The sequence below is a fragment of the Semicossyphus pulcher genome, unplaced genomic scaffold (assembly GCF_022749685.1).
Source record: "Semicossyphus pulcher isolate SPU_LCO1_2020_fin unplaced genomic scaffold, fSemPul1.0.p SCAF_7, whole genome shotgun sequence".
Lineage (NCBI taxonomy): Eukaryota > Metazoa > Chordata > Actinopteri > Labriformes > Labridae > Semicossyphus > Semicossyphus pulcher.
Window position 1 is genome coordinate 17,260,648 of NW_027211748.1, and position 20,633 is coordinate 17,281,280.

The window sequence follows — 20,633 nt, forward strand, 5'->3', positions numbered from 1 at the left end:
GGCCCTGAAAATACCATATCGGTCTATCTCTAATCAGAACACCGAATCGTTTTAGCTCTAGATTATGATCCTAAAACCCTCTGCAGAGTATATCAAACAGTATTACACTCAGGGGGACTGTGTATGGAAAGAGATGACCTTAATGAGGAGTTCCTTATCTCCCTCTTCTGGAAATCAGCCCAACTCCCAAGCATATGCTTTGGTGTGACATAACACGAGTAATGACAGCCATAAAAACATTTTCCTTTGCAGGTGCATTGTGGGACATTCCAGGCCCAATTTCACAGTTCACAAGTCATGGGTGCAGCTGGAGTGAGTGAGCCGCCTGGTGAGAGGACTGTATTTGTTTACCAACTGGCCCACCGTAGAGCCGGGCACATCAGGCCAACTGGTCAGCCATGTGGGGAAGAGGTATAACAGCTAGGCGTGCACCTCTTTATGGCAGCTGCTCATTTTACACCTTCTGTTACATAACAGTACAAGACAACCAGCGCGCACACACACACACACAGTGTCCAATCACAGAGTGTCCAAACAACAAGCTTTTCACTGCATGACCTTAACCAGCACGCTCAATATCTAGAGTTCGGTCCACAACTTTGAGGATTGTTTAAAGTACACAAAATGTCCTAACATGGGTTTGAACTGCAGGCTATTAAAAGTAACTTGGCAACATTTCTCTTCATAAACTACTTTTAGATCTGCAGTTGTACTTGTGGTTTTGGGACTAAAGCCGTATTGTAAGCATGAGCGGTATGCCTCAAACTTGTTATATCAACACCTCTAAATCCAAAGGAATCATTTCCTATCAAACTGACGGTAACTGCCAGCGGAGTCTGCAACAAATGTAACTTCTGGTAGATCCATCAGGGAACATATTTACGACTACTGAAAGCCTCACTGGTTCTCATACAAGACCCCACACACACTTGACGAAATCAGCATAATAGACAAAGACGGTGGCGGTGAAACAAGGGGACGGTGGTTCTGTAGGCGCAGTTTAGTCAGTCATCAGAGTACCAAGTGACCCCGTGGAGAAGGCAAATCATCACAGGGCGGCGAGTCCAGGCTCCTATCAGTGTACGCTTTCAGCCAGGCCAGTATTTTTAGCACCACATTCCCAATAGAGAATCTAATACACTCCGGCCGTAACGATAGTGGCTCACATTGGAAACTGGAACATGGCAGCCCTGGTGTGTAAGTGAGGAATTTTAGAGCGGCAGCAGAGAAAGAACTGGCTGAGTACACTGACTTTTACACTGACACTGAGTTTAGAAACAAAACTTGGCAGCTGCAGGAACTTTTTTTCAAAAACATTCTTTTTCTTGTTGTTTTAGAGCGGAGCACCGAGACTCTGGTCCATGACGACCCGAGAAAACTCAAGCAAAACAAACCAGGTTGATACCAGAATTCAAATGCTCCCCGTATTGTTAGGAAAGAGAAAAAAAACAGGGAGAATTTAACAAAGGTTTCTATGGTGAGCAGGCCAGCTCCAGCTCTCCATACATTCCTGCTCACAGCCAGACAAGACTGAAAACGCAGCCGCGGTGCTCTGAATCATCAATTAGAGTGATTAGAGGGGCAGATTTCACTGACCGCTGCCCTCAGAAGTCTCTCACTGTCTGCACCTCTGAGACACATGAACTATAAGATTAATTAAAAACAGGAGAAGTGTGATGGTTTCTCATTTAAGCAACACTGTGAGCAAGAAAAACCCCTGTTGATCTTAACGGGGATTATAGACGCATTAGAGAGAGCTTATAATCAAAGTTTGGAGGTTTATCTTTTATCATTAGTAATAAATCCACAGAAAAGACCACAAGGTGACAACAAATTGATCCTACAAAAAAGCTAAGCAAAGGTGCTTTTAATAGCACTAATAAAACACAAAGGTAAAACAAAGTGCCTCAAGAATATAAAAATGTCATTTGATCCCAACTCAAGCTCCACTTACTAGCTTTCAACTGAATCACACAGTCCTTCAAAATGGTAATGCTTAACTTAAATGCTATGGATGAAATTGTTCAAGGTACTTAGCTCACATGTCAACAGGTCCATCTCCAATTTCTCAGACTTAATCTGCAGATTAAGATTATTTGATAAAGCGAATAAAATCCAGAAAAGGGTAGTAAGTGCACCTTGATTAGGAATCATTTTGGCATTAATTACATTCTAAACAAAATAAAAATAGAAAACAACAAATTGAACTTATTTAGTGCAATAATATAGTAAATATAATAATATAAAAGTTCTAACTTTATTTAAAATAAAGTTATCTCTACATATCTATTGTAACTAGAAAATGAATGAAACAAGTAATACCTGTGGGTTAAGAGCCATCCAATGCAATGAGAGAGATTTTCCTACTTAAAGGGCCAGTTAGCCGATTTTCAACCTCAGTCCTATCATGCTATTATGGGGAGCTAATTCCATTATGGTAGGAAAAAATGCAACTTCGCTCTGTGCCTTTGGAGGACGCTATCCGCTTCTCCAATGGGCCCTGGGAAACCTCCACCAGACTACATAAAACGAATCTGGCGGAGGCCAGGGAGCTTGCTAAACTACACTTCCTCAATCTAGGACGCCCGCCTCCGATGTCATGTCTCGTTCAAAATCGTCAGGTTTGAAAAGTAGACTGCAGACCGGCATATTCTTGTTGTATTCCGGATGCTGTTCCACTCTGAGCCATCGCCTGCAGCAATCAATGTCCTTGACTGGAAAACAGTAGTATTTCTCTCAAGTGTCTCTCACTGGGCTGCTCTTTTCAGAGGGAGGGGCGCAATGCATGCTGGGTGTTGCAGGAATGTATAATGGGCGAAACCGCGAGCTGTTTGTACAACTTTCTCCACAGCTATGGCGCCAATTTCAAATATTATTGCTTCTGTCGATTACAGAGAACACCAGCTTTGACTGACAGTGGCTTTTTCCAGGGGTGAACTGCTCCTTTAACGCAGCCTACTTACAACACTTGCCAGCAGATTAAGACGTTAGTTTCAGTCTTTTCAGGGGATTTGTCAACACTCGTTGACAGATAAAATGAAACCAGTGTTGTGTTTTAAACTGTAGGCCCCATTTACATGTCTTTAAATCACAGTCTGTGTCAGGGTTTCTCATCTGGATAGAGAAAATGTACATTAGAGCTAAAATGATACATAAAGGAATCAGTAAGTTGGTCAATAAAAAACAATCAATCAGCGACTATCTGACAAAACAAGACATCTGAAGACGTCACCTTCGGCTCTAGGCAGCTAAGATGTTTGTAAATCTGAAAACAATCAGCAGATTCATGAATAATGCAAAGACGTGTTACTTGTTGTTTACTACACATTAATGTAAATTATAGGCGCATGCAGCATGCACTGCAATCAGAGTGTGTACACATCTATTGAGTGACACCTGAAGGTGGTTTACAGTGTGATCAGACCACAGCAAAGTCAGCCAGACGTGAAGAAATCTATACAGCTTGATCACGTCTGAGAGAGACAAACCCACAAGGGGGAAATGTCAATTTATTGATATCTGTCAGGTGACTTCTGTGAAACTGCTTACACAATTCCCATGACACAAGTCTGTACAATAATGCAGATGAGTTAAAAACAACAGCAGATAATTAATGTGCCAGGACTGACATTGCTGTTGTCCTCGTAATAAATCCAAATAAATACCATTGTGCATGTCTGACGTAAATCCCATCTGGGTCACAAGTTGCTCCTAAATTTAAACCAACATGTACTGAGCTATAACTTTGAAGTGAGAACACAAACACTGAACATAACTCCACACAATGTGAGCTCCGCTGTGAGCTAAGTGGCACAACGTACAAACCTACAATCTTTTCGCTACAGCTGCAAGCATCAACAGGCATCTTGTGAAGGAGATGGATGGAGAGGGGTGTGTGTGGGGGGGCAACAAGTTGTTAGACTGATGGCTTATATTATTGCTGGGCCTCCGAGAGAACTGAGGCCTCAATAAGCATGCAGAAACACAAACACTGAATGATTGCAACACTTCCCTTTTCAAGGTTTCACTGTTCTGTTGTTTTCCAACTTGGTCTAAAAACTAACCGCAGATCCACGAGATGCCGAGGTCACCGAGATACATGTTCACTGTGTCCAAACTGACATGTGATGTAATCCACTTTAAGAAGGGCCGTAAAACCTAATCACCCCTCAGCTGCAAGGTATACCTTAACACTGGCAACATCTTTTAATAACGCCACCTATGACATCATTCAAAACATACTCAAAGGACAAGTAGCTTTAAACAGTTTGAGCTCAATGCAAAGTTTAATAAGTCAGCAAACAACTATTAAACTTTGAAATGATTTTCACTGCAAGGAAAGTTAATAAAGAGAGACTTGTCGTCTCATCTATAAGAGATGCAACCTTTATGAGAAATGACTCCAGAGTCATTCTCAACAGTAAAGGCTATATAAAGCCTATAAATGACTTCTAAGCAGGGTCAGGGGAAGATGAGGTTATCAAATGTGTCAGCTGTAGGTCAGGGTGACTTGGCAGGTGCAGCACATTGACAGTACAATACAATACAGTGCAACAGTGCAGGTAATAAAATGAAACCAAAGCGATCTGGCTGCAGACTTTAAATAGAGTGAAATGAAGTCAAACAGAGAGCCTATAAAACCACAAAGTTCCCTCTTGAGATCGTTTGATGTGAATCCGTGTCGAGAAATGGCACCGGACCAAAGATCATTTCGTGATTCAGTTGCCCACCAGCTGCAGCCATTTACCAATTATTCTCTCTGCTAGCGTTCGCAGTGGGGTAATTATTACAGCTAAAGCGTGAATGCACAATAAGTGTATTTCCTTTAGCAGAGTCATGGAGTCAATGGTTCAGATCTGGCACAAACAGGCTTCCTTGTCAGACGCCTGTAGGGTCAGCATGAAAGATTACAGGTGTGCCAGTTCTCAAATATGAACCTGTCGACCTGGATTAAACAGGTGCTGGTGAGGGTGACAAGTGCATAATCATTCTATTGTACACATGTCACACACACTCGTGACTTTGGTACTTGAGACAGCAGTGGCAGTTAAACTGTAGTGTTTTTGTAGACGGTTTTTACAGAGGTGGTGGTGTCAGGCGGGGGCGGTTTCATCACCTTACAATTGCTCTCCTTGTGAGAAGGCGTAAATCAAGGGTGCCAGGTCGCTGATTGTTGCCCCTCAGGGACCTGCTCTGAGCAGATTGCTGCACAACAACAGGCTGCTCAAGGCTTCAAAGATGAGCCCCTGCTGTCTGACACTCTTCACAAAGTGATGTGTTATCATGGCACAAGAATACGCTGCAGTCTGACCACCTGAGACCCCAACACATAATCTGACACCAACACAGCTGAAAGCTATACAGTTGTTTCCTCCTATGTAGTGCGTTAACACTCATGTCACAGGGATAAGCATCTGTATTTTGCAAAAATAAAAGAATGACGGTCATAAAACAAGTCTTATAACTCTTCTAAAGGTATTTCCAGAAGCCTCAAAGACTCTTTTAACCATGTGGATAATAAAATATCCTGATGCAGAATAATAACAATGTTTAACCTGGATCCAAAGATTCATCTGTTTCCTACCTCTGTGGTCAGACGAAACAAGACAACTATAAACATGATGTTTTCAACTTCATTACAACATAATTTGTAAGGAACCTGCCTTCATTTAATTACAGGGATGCTGAACTAAACAAAGAATTAACATATTGGAATATGTATAAATAACTAGCTATAAATGAATCACAAATTACAAAGAAAACCACAGATGTAAACTTGAAGGGTACTTAAAGAACGTGGACATCCACCAGGGCAAATAGGCCAGCTTCAACGTTATGCACATCTGCAGGCGCAGCCAAAATATATGTCTGGATGTATAAGTTAAATTTATTATCCTTTCTGACAAACAGACAAACAAGTAACAAGGAACAAGATACATAACCCCCTTGGTGACATAATCAAAGACAAACCTTGAAGAGGCAGCGCAACGGTGCATGTCATTTTCAGCTATTGTCTCCGTTAACAGAAAGTAACAACACTTGAAAACTGGTTAAAACTTTTCTTTCAATGTGCAGCGGACTGAATATTTTTTCATCCAGATTGTTAGAAAGTCTTCTGGAGATACTTTCAGAACAGCAGTTGAAGCTGATACACAATCTGTTGTTTTCTTTTCAGAGATCTCTATTTCCTCCTCTGAAAAAACAAAACGGATGCTCAGCTCTGTGACTCTCGCTGCGTTAAAGGCCCGGGCTGGGTTGGTTGAAAGTTAGAAATATGCTAATGTGACACATTTGCAGCTATATTTACAAACTCCGCTCACTCCCACTTCATATAGGCCTCCATTAATAAGTGAAGTTTTCCATTAAGCTGAGCTGGACAGCTACCAACAAGTAGCTCAGAAGATTTCTTGACTTCAACACCGGTCAGTCCAGTTTATGAACTCGGCCAGTGTGAGGCCCACGTTCCACTTTTCCCTTCTGTGGTTCATGCCTGAGAGGGGGGGGGTTGCTGCAGCATAATTACACAACTTGCTTTTGATTTATGTCTTAAAATTCTTGCTCAAACTGGTTTCATGACATCGCTCCAGTCGCCCCTCGATACAATCTGATGAAAGGTGAGGGTGTCTTTGCTTTTCTTTTCCTTCAGCATGCCTCTTAAATCCAACTACTGCCATGTACTGCAGTGCTATGGTTTGGGGGGTACAAACTGTGCTCACATCAGTGTGCGTTACTGTGTACATGCTATTTGTCAAGATGAGACAAACAATTAATGTTGATCATTTGAATAGATAATCTCAACAAAAGCATCTGTTTAGCCTGTAATGTTTTGCAATTGTGCACCGCAACTAAGGCAATGCATGTGGAGTTTGATGGAAAATATTGAAAGTCAAAATTATGAACATCTCTATTTCACTGAATTCCCTGGTGGAAGTTTGAAGCTTTTTTCAATCCAGGTCTTTTTGCCGTAACTGTCTGCCCTCAGTTACAGCAACAATTTGGTGATTCAATTTCACAACTCAAAACAAACTGCTGCCTGTCTTGGTCAGGGCACTCTTGAAAAGCTTTTTCCTGGTTAAATAAAAAAGTAATGACACATGAACTAACATGAGCCAACTCTCCTTCTGACTAAGCCAAGAGTAAATCAGTAGAGAAACCACATGAAGAACTTCTTAACAGAAGAAAATTCTCCACCACACCTATAAATCATCAGTAACCCCACTGTATCACCTGCTTAGGTACAAATGTATCTCCTGTATTGTTTATGTGTATTTCCTGGTATGCAGTAAAGTAGGTAATGTCAGGTTCACCAGACTGCGCTCTGTTGTTGTCATCTCTAAAACACACTCCTGTACAGTCATTCAAATCAACAAGTTGTCCCACAGGTTTGCTTTACATTTCCTCATAACCAATATTTGCTTAAAGTAACAGATTCCACTGAGTGGAACAGTGAGCCTGTGTGCAGTCATTGTAGGGTTTGAGAAATGTGAAAATGTCTCCGGGCGATTGCAAATGTGTTCATTCATTCTTATCACCCAGGCTTGTTGGCTGGTGAATATAAAGGGATTGTCAGGAGCTGTAAAGAAGGCTTATTGTTACATTCCTGCACTGACCGCAGCAACAAGCCAAGGCCGTCAGCTCTACAATAACAGCCAATTAATTCTTCTAAATTCTTAGACTGGAGCTGACTTACTTTTTTTGGGACAAAACATTTTGTTTACAGTTCCTGCAGACTCAAACAGCCGATAAGTGGTGACCTTTGTCCCTTCAATGCGGCGACTGTCTATAAAACCACTGTTGCTGCCTGACTGCTTTTAGCAAATCACCATCACTTACAAAACTAAACAAAATATCTGGATGACAACTTGGGGTGCATAAATAACTAAAATATTAAAAATTGGAAATGTTGCCAAATGTAATATCCAAATTGTAGAGGGTGCTATTTTGATCAAGGTAAATGTGTGAAGAAGCATTTTAATGATGTACTGAAGTACTGATGCCCCAGCCTGCAAGTCTAGTTTTCCAGATGTAAACAAACGCCATATCATCGTAATATTTTTTCTTTGAAATTAGAAATTGTGATGCAAAAATCTTCAGAAACATTCCCCAATCCTTAAATCTGCAAAAAATAATTATAATAAGATATATTTTCCATATTGTGCAGCTCTATTTACAACAATGTCTCAGGGATTGGCATGGTTTCTGCATTGATCTGATTTTACATTTTTGATTTGGTCTATATAATGTGATTACAGAATATGTTTTGAATAAAGAATGTGTATGTAGTACCACATAATAATTAAAGGCACGATTATTTGCGTGCAAAATGTCTATATCTATTGATCGCTACGAAAATGTACAAATTACAAATAATTAATTACATGCTTTTAACTGTAATATTGGCACTAAAAGAAAGTGTAATAAATCTTTAAATTATTCCACCGCAGACAGGAAACTTAACACACGATTAATTTTGATCAAATGTGAGTCTGTGTTTGTTGTTTATCATTTCTTAGTATGTTGCATTTATCGTGTGTGTGTGTGTAATAAAAGGGGAATTGTACAGTACAGCCTGTCTCTTATTTATTTTAATAAAATTGCTTAATATAAACAGAGGTAAAATGTGATAATTGGTGTTACTTACCCTCTCCATTAGCTCGATGACAGCTCATCATAAAGACGCAGGCGGTCAAAACAAAACACAAGCACAAAGTCCGGAGCCTCATCACTGAGTCGGGATAAGACACCATCCAGCAAAAATATAGAATAATCCTTTGACGAGGAGGACAGTTCAGACTGTAGCAGATATGCCTTCAGGAAACTGGTTTTGTTTTGCGGCATGGGCCAACAGGTAAACAAAAATAAATAAAAGACATCCCGGAAGATGGGCGGAGGAACGAGTCCAACGTGTTCAGTCAAACACGAGCTAACGCTGCTGCTAACGTTAGCCGCCTCATGGAGAAGCACTGCTAACAAACACCAGCATGACACGGGTGTGCTCCCTTTGTGTCTTTAACTGCACTGGTTTGTAGAACTGGTCCAGTTGAGTTTGTCTCTGTCGTTGAGGAAAGAATAAATACAGGACTTGTTGGCCGAACAGAGGCAACGTTAGCGCCAGCAGATGACAGTTAAGCTAGCCCGACAGCTAGCAGCCTAGCCTGGCTCCTCCGCTTAAGTCGAGGCCACAGGAGAAGTTTGCGCTGCTTTTCAGCAACCCCCTCAATTAGTTTGAACTTTTATGAAATGTCACACGCACCCACACCGCAGCAGAGCATATTCTTGAGGAAAAGAGACAAATTGCATGCGTTAACAACTCAGTAACAGCGTCCCTTAACTTAATTTAGTGGAGTTTCTGAACCGTTCACTGCTTACTTGATGGTTGTGGCGTGCGAGGCGTAACGTTCGCGTGTCTTTCGTAAAAAAGCACCTCAAGTCCTCAGGCGAGCACAAAACATAACAGCTGACTTATTTTACTAATCATATATGATTTTTTCCCGTGCAGCTGGCTAGTTTCAAAGCGACAGCTCCGCTTCAGTCAGTGCAGAGATTGAGTGAGACCTCCTCTCTGACAGACAGTCACCGTCGTGGCTCAGCAGCTCCGCTCCTCTTCTTCTTCTTGTTTTGTTTGGGAATTTAAATTGTGCTCCAAGTTGCGTTTATGCTCCGTACAGCTGACTGCTCTCAGACATATTTGAATGAAAGAAAAGCTGGTGATATAAAGTTTTCGATGTATCAATTGTCTTTTTCTTCTTCCACGCCACAGAGGTAGATTGTACTCTCCCAGGTCCTGCAGGATCCCCTTCTTCTTCCCAGCCTCTCCGCCAGTAAACAAACCCTGCCAGTGAGCCAGATGGGTGCGAGGGGAAATACGGACTGGAGCTGATTGGATTACACAACAAACCGATCCTGCTGTCAGGTGGTAAAGCGTTAGAAACGTAATGCAGCGGTACTGTGTAGTGAACAGTGGTGGTGGAAGTATTAGGATCATTTACCGAATGAACGGCGCAGAAACACTCTGTTTAAATTAAAAATCTGGATTTCAAATTAAAGGTAACAAAAGATAATTTATTTATCCAAAGGTACAAAAGTTTGAACTTCAAAATATACTTAAAATACGAAAACATAGTCTACAGAAAAGCACTTTTAAGAATCATGTAGGATTTGTATATTTTTTTAATATGTATTATATATATATTAACAAGCTTTTGAATATCCCCCTGGGGACTAATAATGTCATAATATATTTATTTATTTTTCAATGGAATTTTGTGTTATTAATCTGAATCTGGAAAGTTCCTAAAGTTATCAAATTAATGCAGTGGAGAGGAAATACAAAGTAGCAGTCAATGGGAATCATAAAGTCAAGTACAAGTGCCTTGAAATTGTACTTATGTAGAGTAGGCCTATACTATACTATACTATACTGCTTAAATTTACAGTAATTATCTAACACAGAGTCTAAACACCTTGAAATACAAATTACAGAAGGCCACTATGGTTTTATTGCCATTTAGATTAAAATGATAATTTGACAGGTAACATAAAACTGAAGAAATGATTAATCAATAAATTGATTGACCAAAAACTAATTAGCAACTATTTCAATAATCAATGAATCCTTAAGACATTTTAAACAAAACCCAGAAGTGAAAAAAACCCCGGGTTTCTGTTGGTGATAAATTATATTTTGTAAAATGCTATTGGATGATTACGGATAATTAAATTGAGATGTTATAACAATAATAGTATTGTAATAAATCATTATGGTAATGTTGGTAAGTTATAATATCCTCATATTAAGTTAAAAAGGATATGTTGTAAAATGTATAACAAAGAGAGTAAATCAGGTTTTTTTCACCCTCACACCAGCTTCAGTTAAACTTAATTCAAATAAAAGTGGCTGTTTGGGAATTATTACCATAATATTATAATTATCCATAGATGGCTACTGTGATTGGCTAACAGCAGTGATGGCCCCGCCCCCTCCCTTACAAAGGCAAGACCAAGTGTAGCAGAGTGAAAATCAGAAACAAACACAACAAGTTTGCATCTATAAGTTCAGTCTGAACTTTTGGACACAGTACATCTTAACTCAAGTACTCGCAGCTTTTTGCAGAATTTTCAATCACATCTCGGAGATTGCAGCATCACACTGAGGAGCAGCTCTAAGTGGTTTATTCAAATACTTTAGTGCACAAAATTGAATTGAAAAACACAAAACTTTTAAGCATGCAAATAAACCATTTTACTGTACTAAATAGACCTCAGCTAAAGTCAATTTTACTCTCTATTAGACATCAAACTCACAGTCATAACTCAGAATCACGAGACACATTTTTAAATGAATGTAAGCCTTTGATAATACTTCTATATCAGTGTTCATGTTCATCATCAGGTGCAATATTACTTCCAATATCAGGAGCATAACTTACCTTACAATTTGTATTCTATTAGACACCGTCTCTTTGCATTTAACCCATGTACACATATATTTATATCTCACTTATGTTGTCATTAAGTTGTTATTTTTGTACAATAATTTTGGAGCAATCTCGCACTAGACCTCCCCTCATGATTAATTAAGTTCTACCGTATCTTATCTCAAAGTTTCCCTCTTTGCAGTGAGCATTTTAGCTGGTGTGAGAAGTCCAGGCAACTGGGAAAACACTTTAAAACTAAATTGTTGACATTAGTTTAATACTAAAGGTAGACACACACCTGGTAGAGTACATGTGCATTTATTTTGAAGGATTCTGTCACTAAAAGCGACCTTTTGTTATATTCTTTCCAATTAAATTCAAGATCAAATGCTATTATAAAAAGTTATACAAGGACCTTTTAAAGCTGTAAGAGTGACTGTACTTGACTGTATTTGTTCCCTCTGTACACGCCTCTGTACGTGTTTTAAACTTCTCAGGAATCTAAGGGGAAAGATGAGGAAGGAAAACCTTGTGTGATTCAACTTCTGTTTAAAAAACATTGATTCTTATTTTGATCCACTAATGTTCTCTCACTGACAGATTGATGGAGAAAAAAACACAGAGGATGAAAATATCAGAGATGTTTTTGTGGGATGTAATTGTGCCACAATGCCATCTCCATCAGCGCTGCTAATTCACTACCTGTTTACATCCTCCATCGAAGCAGCAGCAGATAATCACGTCCTGTTGTTTGCTGTGCACTGAAATAGATTTTACTGGAATACTACAAAAGCTGCGTTTACAGGATTCATCAGATCATCGTGAAATATTCTCCGGCTGAGATTTGTCTGTAACGAACACAGGTGGTGCGAATGAACCCCCAACTCCTATCTGTTGTTGACGCAGGCTTTGATTCGACAGGGGCGTGAACATGAGTGCGGCTCATTAGTAACATCAGCTCTCTGTAATCAGAGTTATTTACCACAGGAAAGAGAAACTTCAGGACACGTGAGAGCGTGTTCACAACAACACGGGTCGGAAATAGTGCAGGGAAACAGAAGCTGCGGGGTCAAGAGGTGATGCTCGCCAACGCCTTTCAGCAAGCAACACGTACAGGGCAACAATATAAACCTCATTCAGTATTACACAACATTATTATGTTTTGTTCACGGTTTGATATAACCCAGAAAAGCAGTTCTGACTGGTTGTTCGACCATTTTAGTCCATGGGAAATGGTGAGAAATAGAAGTAATTCAACTTTAATGACATTTGAACAACAAAATCAAACACATAGATTCTTCTTTACCCACTAAACCCCCTCCATGAAGCACTTAGGCTTTTTGATCATTATATAAAGGATATCTACAGCATTTCAGATCTTAATTTCCACAAAGGTGGCAGGCTGCAACTTTGTCTGATATCAAAGGTCTGGACTCAATATAAACAAGAGGGGTGTAAAATTTATGCTGCAGAAGTGGAGATATCCTGAATCCTAGTTTATTTAAGTCATAACACCGCTTCCTGTCTAGCCGCTGCTCCACTGGCTTCTGTTACTCAATGTAATCTCTTTTTTTCCTCGCTTTTTCATCTGTCTTTTTCTGAAATAGTTAGCGTTTTCCTGAGCTTTACTTTCCATTTTCTGAGACAAAGCAACATCCAATACAACACCTGGTACAAGAAATCAAAACTTCTGATAACTTAGGTTCAAAACTACAAACTACTTTGTGAGAAAAAAAAGATCTTCCATGAAGTAAAATGCATGGCAGCACTGGTTCCTCAGTAATCGTTACTTGTTTCTGTCTGTATAAAAAACGTCAAACCAAACTTTCAGTTCTTTTCTGCACTTCCTGTTTATTGTTCTGCGGTTATTACATGACCTCTAATAAGGTAACCATAGGTCAGCAACTCACACATGGACTTGACTCTTTTAGCAGAGTAGTATCATTTTGCCCATAGATGTCCAGGGCTTCTGGGAAATGGTGTTCATTAAAGGCCAGTCAAAAAGAAATTGAACACACAACAATAATATACTTTTTTCTTCTTCTATGAAGCTATGAAGGGAGTCACATGACTTACTGTTGACTCTCGTCAAGAGCTGTATTTTTAGTTGTTAACACTGTTACAATTTCAGGAACAGTTACAGGAAGTTCAATTCAAATAACCAAAGTTATCTCAAGAGAAAAAGAGCAGGTCTAGACCGTACTCTTTGTTATATTATTTAGAGACAGACCCAACATGAATCCACAATGAGCAGCACTTAGCAACATTGGCAACAGCGGCAAGAAAAACATCTTTTTAACAGGCAGAAACCTCAAGCAGAACCAGGCTCATTTTGAACAGCCATCTGCCTCGACTGGATGGCCGAGAAAGTTCTGGTTTCACTTTGTTTCCCTTAAAAAGCACTGAATCCTACAATTTAAAACACTTGAGAATCTTTCCTGAGACTTTACCTGCAGGAAAACAACCCCATCTTTCCTTAGTTTGTAATACAAGCTCTCTGTAACCACAGTTTGGAAAGCTCCCGATAGAGCCATATAAGAAATTAAGCCACTGCTCATGATGATTAAACTGAACTTCATGTAATATTGTTTGAGTGCCCCTTTAATTGCCAATATGAGACTCTTATGTTTGTACATTAACCGAAGCGAAAGGGTCAAGAGGTGAAGCTCGCTGAACCTCATTCAGTATTTCACACTTAATGTTACCTCTTCGAAGTCAAATGGCACCAACGGCACAAGGGTGATTAGCCATGAGCTGACTGGACCCATCATGCACTGCAGGAACTTTATGCATTATATAGGAAGCAGAGCTAAAATGCATCGCTGCGGATTCTAAATCTTAAACATAATCCCATGTTGAGTTTGCAGTCTGCAGGAGTGAGGTGTGTTAATGAGATTAAAGCCTGGTGAGTGACTGAATGACTGGATGTTCACTTCCCATTCATAAACTACTAACGGCTTATACAAACTGTTTTAGTTTTGACTCCCACAAAATTGCATTTATGAGAAGTTCAGGTTTAGTTTGAATTTACAGTTTTTTGTTTACAGTGTTATTAGCATGTAAGAGCTCGGGATATACGATCTTACAGCACTGATAATAAAACAGCTTATTTATATTCCACCTTTTAAATCAGTGTAACAAACTTTTTCATCTTCTTTAAAACATCGATATCTTCTCTCTTCTTTTATCTCTCAACCCTTTTAAGATGTCACAGATCTCCTTAAAAGGTAAAGTCAAAATGCTGTTTTGCCAATAGATGCGGTCGTTTCTATCATAACCGGTGAGTCAAAAGCAGAGCGTGTTCCCCGCTGTGCTATTTTGACCAGATTAGGGTCATTATGTATCAGAACTATTGATGTGTTATTGGACGCTGAGACGAGCAGAAAAACAAATGAGTCATAAAAACATGATGTGAACGCTGACAGCCTCCTGCCGCCTGCTGCTGCTGCTGCTGCTGCTGCTGCTGGGAACTAAAAAAAGAGGTTGTTTTTCAGCTGTGACTTCTAATCCTGACGACCTCCTAATCCTGACCTCCGTTGGGCCGGCGCAGGGGTCAGGTCGGATTGTGAAGGGTGGAGCAGTCCCACTGCAGTGAGCACAACATGGCCTCTATAAGTCCGGTTCAGGTGAAAGGTAAAGGGGGGTTCAAGGTAAGTGCTTTAGTCCACCAAGGAGAAGACAGGTGGACTTTAGCTCCACAGGAAGAGTTTATTAGAGCGGATTTGTTAATTAGAGCTGGTGGGAAAACCAAAGAGCTGGTGGTGGATTTCCGCAGGCACACTCCTCCTTCACTGGGAGGAGTGTGCATCTAGGGAATGGACAATGAGATTGTGGACTCTTACAAGTACCTGGGTGTTCACCTGAACAATAAACTGGACTGAACAGAAAGGCCGGCGCAGACTCCATCTGCTGAGGAGACTCAGGTCCTTTGGAGTGCAGGGAGCACTCCTGAGGACCTTCTATGACTCCGTAGACAGGAAGAGACTCAAACTAGTGAAGAAGGCCAGCTCTGTTCTGGGTTGCTCCCCTCGAACCCTGTAGAGGTGGTGGGAGACAAGAGGACGATGGCAATCATCTGTCATGGGGAACACTTCCCACCCCCTGCATGGCACAGTAACAGCACTGTGGGGGCTCCTTCAGCGACAGACGGCTTCACCCGCGGTGTGTGACGGAGAGATACGGCGAATCCGTCCTTCCTGCTGCAGACTGTTCAACCAAGCCTGCTCCCAGTAGGAAATAAAAACACGTTAATCACATATGTGCAATAATATATATATTTTTAAAAGTATATAAAAATTGATTGATTGTCTGTATAAAATGATACAGAGCTTTGCAAACAATTTTCATTAAAACTGCTTAAAAACAGGGCGATACTTAATCACTGACCAAAATAACTGACCGACGTGATATTCAGAGTGACTGGTTAGCTCAAGCCTGGGAACTATCTTTAAATAGATTGTCAGGAAGAATCATTGGGCACCAGAGGCTGCTCTGGAAAGTTGGGAAAAGACAAGAAAAACATCATAAAAACTTTATCGATGCTTCAAGACATGGCTCAGAAAATACTGAGGCCAAGTTCATCTAAAGGAGGCAAACCAAGAACAATCAGTGGTTGCCATTTTCCAAAGTATTTAGACTATTTTCTCTACAGTCACTGTTTTTTAAAGTTATTGTTTATGGCCTTTTGCATTTTAATAGATATAACGGTGAAGAGAGACAGGAAATATGAGTATAAATGAGAGTGGGATAGACATGCACCAAAGGGCCACAAGAATTTTTCTTTTTTTTTTAATGTGTGAAAATCATTTGGGTCAGAGTTGAATGTGATTCTTCACCTTTTGGTCTTTGATCGTCCTGTGAGAATCTTGATGCTACTTGGAGCTGGAGCTCTTCCTCTGTGGGGCCTCAGAGGAAGCAGCGACTTCCAATATTTACATGTTGTTCATTGTAAAGCGTTTATTTCTCCTGGAAATGGCAATGCGTTTGGCACAGGCATCAAAAAGGTTGGCAGACAGTTTTTAAGTGTCAAAATGAATGTCAAGGGGCAGGACATAACACAAGAAACATAACACAAGAAAAAAAAGACAATTTAACTTACATCTTTATAACAATCAAAATAATACAACCATTAAAAAGATGTATAACTTTATCAGTGGTAGAGTCGGCCTTCCCTCAGCTGAAAGGTTAGCTGTCTACTGTGTTGTGTACAGTGAAGGCTTCCACTTCCTTAGATCGGATTTTTACCCAGGTGTCATCCACATATCTAAACCAACGACTTGGGGTAGCTCCTGTGATGGAAGTTAGAGCTTTCTTCTCTTCCTCCATGTAGAGATTAGCCACTATTGGAGACACAGGTGAGTCCATGGCACAGCCACGCTTCTGCCTGTAGAAGCCTTCATTGTACTGAAAGTATGTGGTGTTCAAACAGAGGTCCAACATGGCGCGGATGTGAGGTAGGGTTGTGTCCTGTAGCAGACGTGGCCACTACATTTTCAAGATCTATTGACTTGTTAAGCTGAAGGATTTGGTTGAAAACCCTGCAAGAAGATACATCTGAGACTTAATACAACACAAGCAATGATCAAGACAGGAGGGAGCAAAGTCAGTAAGAGCCAACAAACAGCTTCAAGTGCGATCAGACACAGGCGCTGACAGGCAGTGCACAGAGCGTAAAGACGCAGATTGTTTTTCATCATCAACAACATGGGCTGGTGGTGTTCTCAGGTGTGCAGCTGTGCAGCTTTAGACTGCTGCCAAAGCACCAAAAGCTTATTGTTAATGAAGTCTGTTCACACACGGTGACGCACCGGCCTCGTCCTCCTCTCCGGTAAGACCGATCCCTTTGTTTGATCTGTGGATCTTTGAAAATAAACAACCACAAATGAAAAGGAAAAGTTGTGGCTCACTGGTCACTTGGGCTCGTCAAACACAAAAGCATTTCCTGTAGAACCACCAGGAAAGAGGAAAGAATTGCTCTTTTAAACAAGGTCAATATCATCATCATCAATAGCATCAATATCATTCAGTGCAGAGGTGTTCATGAAAGAGCTGGGTCTTTCTTAAAGGTGGAAAGTGACTCTGCTGACCAAATGGAGTTTAGTAACAACGTGGGACTACAGAGGAGAAGAGTCTAGTTAGAGACTTAGGGCCCTGTTGTGATGGGAGTATCAGGCGCCTTTCATTGGCGGAGCGTAGTGGGAGGGAGGGAGTGTAGACCTGGATGAGGGCGTTCAGGTAGGCAGGAGCCGTTTTTGTTGCTGTTTTGTAAGTGAGCAGCAGGGTTTTGAATCTGATGCGAGCGGCGACTAGGAGCCAGTAGAGGGATATGAACAGTGGAGTGATGTGTGCAGTTTGGGTAGGTTGCCGTGTTCTGGATCATCTACAGGGGTTTGAATGTGCATGCAGGAAGGTGGCTAACCACAGATATGTTTAAATGTATTTTAAGTAACACATTGGGTAGGTGAAGAAAAGTCGAGCTGTTAAAATTGGTTTTGTGGCCACTAAGAGGCAAATAAACACTGTAACAAGTTGATACGTTTAAAATATCAACTTCTCATTCAAACACAGAACATTATAACCTCACTATAAGTCATGTTTCTGTTCATCTTATACATGCTGATCCAGTGTTTACTGGCCTTTTACCTCTGGTGATAATCATCTGTGTTTCAGCAGCTTGATGCTCAACTTTCCTCAGCAGCTGGTGGTCCTTTTATCTTCCACATCAGAATCAGCCGTCGTTTTTTTTTTTTTTTGTAGGAATGAAAACAACCGCTGCAAATGGAGCTGATGAAAATCCGGCCCCTGTGCCAAACAGTAAATGTACCATAAAACAAAAACAAGCATCCAAAAGAGGCCGAAAAAACCCAGACAGAGCTGCTAATGTGAGTCATTCATCTTGATGCATTCAACTTAATTAATCAAGTTGTTTAAATCAGATCTCCGCAGGCTGGCTGTTCGAGCCTCGGTGACCCCCTTGGTACAAATAAAAGTCTGATAAAAGGTTTCGATGCGGCTCCAAGAGTTGATAGTGATTTAATTTAGCTGATGGCACCCTGTGGAAAATGATGTGAAGCTTATAAAGCAGATGTGATTGGTTGTCCGTCATCTGCCGCTAAGAGAACAGGTGTTAGTTTATATTGTGTCTTTCTCGGTAATGACATAAATGGGCTGCAGAGAGGGATGAAAGTGCTCTTACATAAAAGCCTGAAGCTGCACTTTCTGCCTCTCTTCAGGTGTTTGCATTAACAACAATCACACGTCACCGTGTAACCTTTACCTTATTCTATCAATATAGGTATATAAGTACACTGTTTGAATGTGACAGCAGAAACAACAGGGTCAGGGTTCACAGAGATAACACTGATTGACTCGGGCTTTACGGACATTCTGTGACACACTTGGTTTGCTTCTGTAAGTCTGCAGTATCTGTAAAAGGTGCAGGAGATATCACAGAGGTAAAGTTTTGTGGCCTCAGAAGGACAATTAATCGTCTCGTATCCAGAGATGTTGAGGCTGCGTGTGTGAAACATCAAGTTCCCGGACGCACACACCTTTCCCCCGAGTTAATCATCAACCGCGTATGCTGGGAAGTCATACGAGGAAACATTGAAGGTCTGCATATAGAACATGGGAAAACAGACACAGTGGCAGAGGTTAGTGACAAACAGGGTCACACAGACCGATTTGACTGGAAGAACAATGAGGTTCACACATGATTCATCCCAGGGCTCTTCCTAGACACCAAAATACGCCACATTTCTCCTCCACAGGAAGAGATGCTGCCGTGTGTCCGGGCCGAGTGGGACATCCACCACTGGGCCCCACTTCCCCTTCCCAGTGCGTCTGCGGGGGCTCAAGGTGTACGACTCTAAAGAAAGATTTCTTCCTGCTGACATTTGTTTGCAAAGACAATACTTTAAGTTTTGGGGCAGAGCTTGATGGATGCCGTGCCTCTCTGAGGTTAATGGACACTCACATTTATAGTAACGGTGCTGTGGGCTTTGAATGGCTTCGAGCCAAGTCCAGGAGGCCTGGTTTTCAAACATGTAAGCACTCTTCCACTTCCATGCACCTAATTGAAGCCTGGAGAGTAAATGTGCTATGACAGCGACTCTGCATCACAATACATTCCAGCAGCTCCCCCAAATAGTCACATGGCCCCTTTTCATCCCCAACGCAAGCACAAATAAACGTGGGAGGGGGGGGACACCGGAGGGGCTCTTGCGCTCACTCTTACGTCTTGGAAGCGTTTTGAGCAGCCACCTTCTCTAAAGCGCTCAGTAAAGTTGCTCTTGTTAAAACATGCCCAATCCTTTCCCTGCCAGAGAGCTGTTAATCCTGACAAGGCTGTGTGCCCCTAATTCCCCTGAAAGCTGGAACCTGCCGTTTGTTGGTGTGTTGTGTAGCTACAAGCACTGGAGGCCGCAAGTTACAGCCTTCCCTCTTTCCTACTTTGAAGTGCGGCAAGCTGGAAGTCAAACATGCGTCAGCAAGTCTTCTTATGTAGAAGAAAGTAGAATAAAAGTGTGATATAAAACAGTAGCTCTGGATTTCTGCAACCCATATGTCACTGTATTAACAGTTGGTGATTATGAATGCTTGATAAGAGCTGTGTTGTGCTGATGAGACCATCATAACTAAATCTACCTCAGTGTCAAGACTTACTTTAAGTTGAATCACAGATCTGTTCAAATATAATTAAATGAGCACATTAAATCCATCAAGAAAATTAAAGCTGCTTAACTGACTTTTGGCCACTAGGGGGCAGAGTAAGTCCAAAACAAGCAGATGGACAATTTGACATATATTGGACATGACACAGCCAACATGCTTGCTACTTACAAATTTAAAAAGCACAGAACAACAGTGTGGCTGAATCTCACTGCAATCATATTTCTGGTAAGATGACGAATATAAATCTAGTATTCAACTGTGTTTTAGCTCTGTTTTGGTCTCCACCAACTCCTGTGGAAAGATATGTGTACAGCTAATGGAGATGTGAGTATTGGCATGAAAGTAAACTTTAAATGTGCTGTAAAACAAAAACAATAAGATAAAATAAAGTAAAAGTAGAGCTGCTAACATGGGTTATCTTTCTTCATGGCTTAGACTTACCCACACTATCCACTGGATTGTCGAAACCCATGTGCAACAGCATGTACAGTACACATGTCAAGACAAACTTAAAGGAGCAATTCGCCCTTAGAAAAAGCCATC

At 40.9% G+C, this 20,633-nt stretch overlaps 1 protein-coding gene across 1 annotated transcript in view; it reads right to left on the reverse strand.

The window, feature by feature from the left end:
- insra (insulin receptor a) overlaps positions 1 to 9,069 on the reverse strand; it is a 56,198-nt gene extending 47,129 nt beyond the window's left edge. Inside the window, exon 1 of the mRNA XM_069683945.1 lies at positions 8,642 to 9,069. Coding sequence (XP_069540046.1) covers positions 8,642 to 8,747 — 106 coding nt within the window. The 5' untranslated portion in view covers positions 8,748 to 9,069. The remainder of the gene's footprint in view (positions 1 to 8,641) is intronic.
- Between the last annotated feature and the right edge of the window lie 11,564 nt (positions 9,070 to 20,633).